The 5,975-nt window shown below is 38.9% G+C and overlaps 1 protein-coding gene across 1 annotated transcript; it reads right to left on the minus strand.

The window, feature by feature from the left end:
- Positions 1-329: 329 nt before the first annotated feature.
- Positions 330-5,517, minus strand: LOC116732784 (uncharacterized). The gene is made up of 4 exons (XM_032583258.1): positions 5,396-5,517; positions 5,203-5,298; positions 2,685-2,998; positions 330-1,021 (listed from the first exon to the last, which is right to left on the minus strand). Exons 1-4 carry the CDS (start codon positions 5,497-5,499, stop codon positions 885-887), a joined length of 651 nt encoding a protein of 216 aa, XP_032439149.1. The 5' UTR covers positions 5,500-5,517; the 3' UTR covers positions 330-884.
- Positions 5,518-5,975: the final 458 nt, after the last annotated feature.

Below are 5,975 nucleotides of genomic sequence, written 5' to 3' on the forward strand. Positions count from 1 at the left end.
ACCAATATTCCTCTTAAATATAAATGTACATGTCCTAAAGATTTACTCCCAAAAGGAGAGAAGCCTGGGGCAAAACCAAAACATATGACTGAGATCAGCAGGGCTGTGCCCACACACTTCTTCCTATTTTAACTAAAATTTCACTTTTCTTCAGGGTTTGTGTAGGAAATAATATAACTTAATAATAATAATATAAAACCAGAAATCTGCAGCAGAATAATTCATTATGACATTACTAGTATAATTTTAAATTTTTTTGAAAATAACAGTTACAAGCAGTCACTGGTCTATAAATGAATTTCAATACATTCCACTAGCAGCAGCCAAAAGCACATTATATTGTTTATTCACACAAGAAATTATGAAACAGTAACTGAATACAAACATATTTTAATTGTTCCCAAAGAAATAACTACTGGCTGTTTCAGGATGAACAGAGCTAAAAGCTGAGCTGTGAATCACCATTTGTCGATGGAGATGATAGAATTTGGGGGTTCACACAAGAAATGTATATTTATCCTATACACATGAGGACCATAGATAGAAAACCTACAACAGTTTTATTAGAACACAGATAACATTTCTGTGTTATGTGTGTTAGAACGTCATGATATGAAAAGGAAAAATGACGGCAGCTAGGAAAAATTAGAGGGAACCTTTGAGAAAAAATCCTGACTGGACCTAAAACTGAGCGTCTGATCAAAACTAATGGCATAATAAGCAGTCTACAAATAATAATAAAAATTACTTTATTTCTATTTTAAAACCTACTTTTCAAGCCAAATAATGATCTAAACATCTGTATCAAGTCTGTCCAACAGACAGGAAAAAGTTGCTCCAAGAGTATCTGTGTCCTTGCAGTAATGGGTTCCTGTTTCTGGAGTTCACCATCCATAAGAAGCATGTCTAGATGTCACCCGCAGAGGATGACGGGGGTAGGGGTGACTCCTGCTCACCATTCCTCTCCATCTCCTCCTCAGAAAGCGAGTGTCACACTGAAAATGAGGATGGAAACGTCCACCTGAACAGAAAACAAAAGGTCAGGAAGCCGCTTCCTCAGCTGTTTTTCAAGGAATTCATTCTTTAAACTTGATCATATGTGGAGTACACGCATAAAAAAATAAGGGAAATTAACAACTGGTGGAAAGAAGTGTCAGGATAAAGAAAATATTTATCTCACAAGCCATCTTAATACTTCTAGAAACAAGACAAAAATATCCAGAAAATACCTGACAGAACCTGTGACAGCTAATCTGCTACTCTGTCTTCAGCTAATGAACTAAGAACTATGGAATAATAATAGTTAAAAGGGGGTAAATAGCAAAAGTGAAAAAATAACATAAAATACCAATTCAGTGATATAGTTTAATGTAGCTCATAAAACAGAACCTTGTTGTTTTATGAGGGTGAAGCTAACAAACAACAACAGTAGCTAAGTGCTCAAACAAAGAGGAAAAGGGAAACTAGAACATTAATGACTGAATGTCCTGCTAACTAGCCATGTTTGGAGCTAGAAACTGCCGAGAGGGGACTGTATATTGACCGATGTCCAGTCAGCGTGCTGAGTCAGGCTGAAAACATGATGTCAGAAGTTGGTCACTGGTTAGGGAGTAAAGTCACCGGTTGCATTGCGACACTCTGTCTCTCTTTTCTGGCTCTTTTCTTTTGAATCTGACAAAATGCCACAGAGTGAGCCAAATGTTCAACAGCTTCCATTATGTGTCACATACAGATCCCCCTGCATTACTTTTCAGACTGCTGAACTGCAGCGTCGCTCCCATTACAAATGTATGCAAAACTTTGTTTATATTTTGCTAATGTTGAAAAAACACAATTTTGCAATTGCGATGTTGCCATTAAATAAATGCAATTAAATATTAAATTTGTTCATGTAATAAGACATTATAAACATGCTGTGCCATCCTCCTCCAACCACTTCCTGTTGTATTTGTCAGCAGTAACATCTGGTTGCTGATAACTTGACTCATGCGATGTAAATTTATTTTTATAATTACAGTTTTCAATGGAAACCTGGTTACTGAAGATCTGACCCACTACAGCTGTTACTCAGTCATACAGGAAAACCTCCTGACATGTGTAAAGCTGACCTGGGTTGTGCTGCACTGAGGAGGTTCTAGTGGAATTTTCATATTTTTTCTCCAACATTGCTGGTTAGAAGTCATAAGCTGCTGCTGCTGCTGTTAACTCAGTCAGGAAAACTACACAGCTTAATCATGAAGTGTTGCCTGAAAAACTCAGCTTCTGACTCAGCTAATGCTGCTACAATCTATAAAAAAATCTTACTTCTATTTAGTCAGGCTAACATCAGTACGTTTCATATGTTTTATATGACTTCATAATTCGGCTTATGACATATTTCAAAGTAATTCCAGTTAATTATGGAGTAAATGATGTACACTGTCAAATTTTGAAGCATTTCAGCTCTTTTTTTGCCTCCCCCTCTTCTTTTCAAAGGTACTGATTTCAGGACAGTTAAATCAACAACAATAAATTATCTGAAGGAGCAGCTCAAGAAACAACAGGTGTTTGGACAAATATGATCATAGTTTCAAAATGTGATCAGGATGTCCCTGGATAGAAGCCTGGCATCTTAATCAGTTGGTAAAACCAAACAAATGTTCAGCTTCATTGTTCCTGAGGTGGAGTCAGGAAGCATCGCTCACCGGAACGGAGCTGGAGGCCCATGTGGGAGCGCTCTGCTCTGATCTGAGGCCGGTACTGATGTGACTGCAACATTCTGACACAAGGCAGCGTCTGAAGACCTGTCAGGAAAAAGGAAAGGAGAGGAAATGGTTGCAACTCCGATGAAATGACCAGAACTTGCTGCTGTGTGGAAAAAAGGAGGTCATGGTTCAGTAGCAGGGAAACGTCACCGGCTGAGGAGACTGAGTGGAAAATGGACGGCCTCTGGTGGAAGAGAAGCGCTGCAGCCTGCAGTGATGGATCTGGTGTAGACAGCATGCATGCTAGGCAGCTGCTGGAACATTGACAAGTGCAACACAACTCTGATTAAGATGTCAGAGAATGGATGACAGAGTTTGTTTTTATCCATCACACAAACATGCCACGATAACAGATTCAATCCTAAAGGCTCTGAAGAGATCCAGTCTCTATATTTGGCTGAGTTGGGTCCAACTGGTTCTCTGGACTATCAAGGCCTCTGAATCTGCAGTGTAACATTTGCTACACTTTTTTCAAAACATGAAACCATGCAAGAAACTTTGGTGGCGTTTTGAACTCAAATAAAAACAGGAGACAGAAAAACCGCTTCATGCATTTACGATAGATTAGTGCAACTGTGTCTTCACTGGTAAAAAAAAAAGAAAAAAAATCAATCAGGGAGTTGCAGCTGAGCCTATTGCACTTTAAGCAGCAGACAGTGAGACGAAGCTTCCCCTACATAATGTCACCCCCCAGGAGAGCTCAGCTACATCTGTCAAGGTAATGGACTCACCTCTCCTGAGTCTTCTGCAGCTGTGAAAATAATGGTCAGATTAAAGAAATCCTAAAGTGCTTCATTCAACATTTAATGATGTTAAGATATCTCCTTCTTTAAGCCAGATGAACTTCTTTCTGCATGGCCTCTTCCATGCTCTAGTTTTCCTCCACAACTAGAAAAGGTGAAATCCAGTGTTCTGGAAAACCAAGTTTATGCTCTCATGTTAAGAAGAAAGTTTAGTCCCCATAATAATAAAGCAGAATCTGCTTGAAACCCGCTTAGTGAGTTATTGTGACCTGAAAAGCTGCACCACAGCCTCTGGGAAGTGACGGGGGTTGTAGTTGTATAACCCTTATGAATGTGAATTGCAATAATTTCCTGTATCCAAGTTAAAACCAGTCCTTGGCTGATGTATATAAAAATCATTCCCCCTCTTATTTACCTTTTACAAGTCAATCAAGCTAAACTAAATTAATCTTTTTTGACAAAAACAAATTAAAAAAAAGCCTGATCTCGACAGATTTACTGCATTCCCCCCATTTACTGATGATGATCTAACTGAACTCTAGAGATATTTTAGTAAATGGTAAGTGGTTTGTACTTGTACAGTATCTTATCAAATCCAGAGAACCCAAAAGCACTTCAGATTACATTGAGTCATTTACACACACATACACATGCTGATGGTAGCAAGCTACTGGATAGTAGCCACAGCTGCCCTGGATCAGTCTGACAGAAGTAAAGCTGCCATGCAGCAGAGCCATCAGGCGCTCTGACCAGCAGCAGGCAAGACGGGTGAAGTGTCTCGGCCAAGGACACAACGACAGAGGTGGACGGAGCAGGAATCGAACTGGCAGCCCTATTTTGGGGGGCAAACTCCTACCAGCGTCGTCACCAACATCCCAACTTAAAGTTTCAATGAGCTTTTCTCTTATTTGCTTGTTGTCTTCATACTGTAGTGTTAGGCTGGAATACTGATGACTCAACTACTGAGTCTCCATTCTATGTAGTCTTTGTAAAACTACTAGGACCAATTGGCTGGACATCTGTTGAATTAGGTCAGTGAATTTAAGGGGTGAACATTCCCTTATTTTATCTTACATCATTTTATCCAATTGACATTTTGTGGAAATGAGTTTTCACCTTGACATTACAATTGTTTTTTATTTGGTCAAAAATGCCACATTCTGTTGCTAAAACCAGGACAATCCTGAAGGAATAAATGTCAGAGGCTGGAGGAGACCTGAGGATGGAGGTTTAACATCCAGCGGACAACCAGCCTGAACATCCAGACAGAGATACAATGACACAGCTTACACCACAGTCCAGTCTTAAATGCAAAAGGTGATGTTCACAGAGGCTCCATGAATAAAACTCTCTGTCAAAACTATCGAAGAAAAATGCACACAAATTTCAGTCTCTAATCTAGAAAGCTGGAAGTCACTCTAAAAGGCTTGCAGCTGTTAGTAGTTACTCGGGGGATGGAATAAAAATGCACACCACACTTTCCAGATTTGTTTTTGAAGCTGAAGTAATATTTTGTTTCTATTACACAGAATCTCCAAAAATACATTTAAGTTCATGATTTTGTGATAAAATATGAAAACGTTGGAGTGTACAGTACAGACCAAAAGTTTGGACACAACTGTGTGTCCAAACTTTTGGTCTGTACTGTATATGTTTTAAAAGGAATGCAAGACAAATTACATGTTAGATATGAAGACATGAAACTGGTGCCTCACCTGTGATTGGTGGAGGAACCTGGAACCTGTCCAACGTGTCGCTGTGCTGCCGCTCGCGATGGCTCCAACAGCTCTGGGGAAGTTCTGGGGTGAACACTTGTATGAAAATTTTAATGTATAGCAGATATAAATAATATTTCATGCAACTTGCATTATGTAAATCAAACTGGGCCAACTGTTTTAGTTTTCAAACCTGAGTGAGGAGGGGGTTGTTGGAAGAACCAATGAGGTGCAATCTGACAGCGTTCCAATCCTCCTCTGTGATGCAGAGATACTGAGGCAGAAAATAAAATCCATCAATTGTTACATCACATTCTACACACACACACCAGAGCTCCCTTCACTGCATCCATCAAACACACACATACATTGATCAACAACTGGGGGTTAAATGTCTGACCTAATAATACATAAACATGTGCCAAGGAAGGAACATGGCTATGGCTGAATGTATTAATAAAACTATGTATTACAATTACAATATTATATATTTCGCTGTATTCCTCTTCTTAAAATTAACTCTTGAACATATTTTTATATTGATGTAATTTGTTACTATACAAATAAAACCTGATTTGATTTGACTGATAAAATAATATTTATTCACACAGCTGTAATCTTGAAATTATATTTACATGACCTTGTGAGACTTGAGGGCCGCATGAATACCTATGGATGACCAGATTTGGCCCACAGATGTCGAGTCTGGCACACATGCACAAAAGCAACAAATATCACATGCAACACACAAAATACAAATGCAGTTTAATGTG

The sequence above is a fragment of the Xiphophorus hellerii genome, chromosome 14, assembly GCF_003331165.1.
Source record: "Xiphophorus hellerii strain 12219 chromosome 14, Xiphophorus_hellerii-4.1, whole genome shotgun sequence".
NCBI lineage: Eukaryota > Metazoa > Chordata > Actinopteri > Cyprinodontiformes > Poeciliidae > Xiphophorus > Xiphophorus hellerii.

What these genes read in the sequence shown, in the direction of transcription:
- LOC116732784 (XM_032583258.1), bottom strand. Translation starts at nt 5,499, where the DNA reads ATGGATTTTATTTTCTGCCTCAGTATCTCTGCATCACAGAGGAGGATT. An exon ending in ACAACCCCCTCCTCACTCAG is followed by an intron (nt 5,299 to 5,395) that starts GTTTGAAAACTA and finishes TTTTCATACAAG; the next exon opens with TGTTCACCCCAGAACTTCCC. An exon ending in GGGCCTCCAGCTCCGTTCCG is followed by an intron (nt 1,022 to 2,684) that starts GTGAGCGATGCT and finishes TTTTCTGTTCAG; the next exon opens with GTGGACGTTTCCATCCTCAT.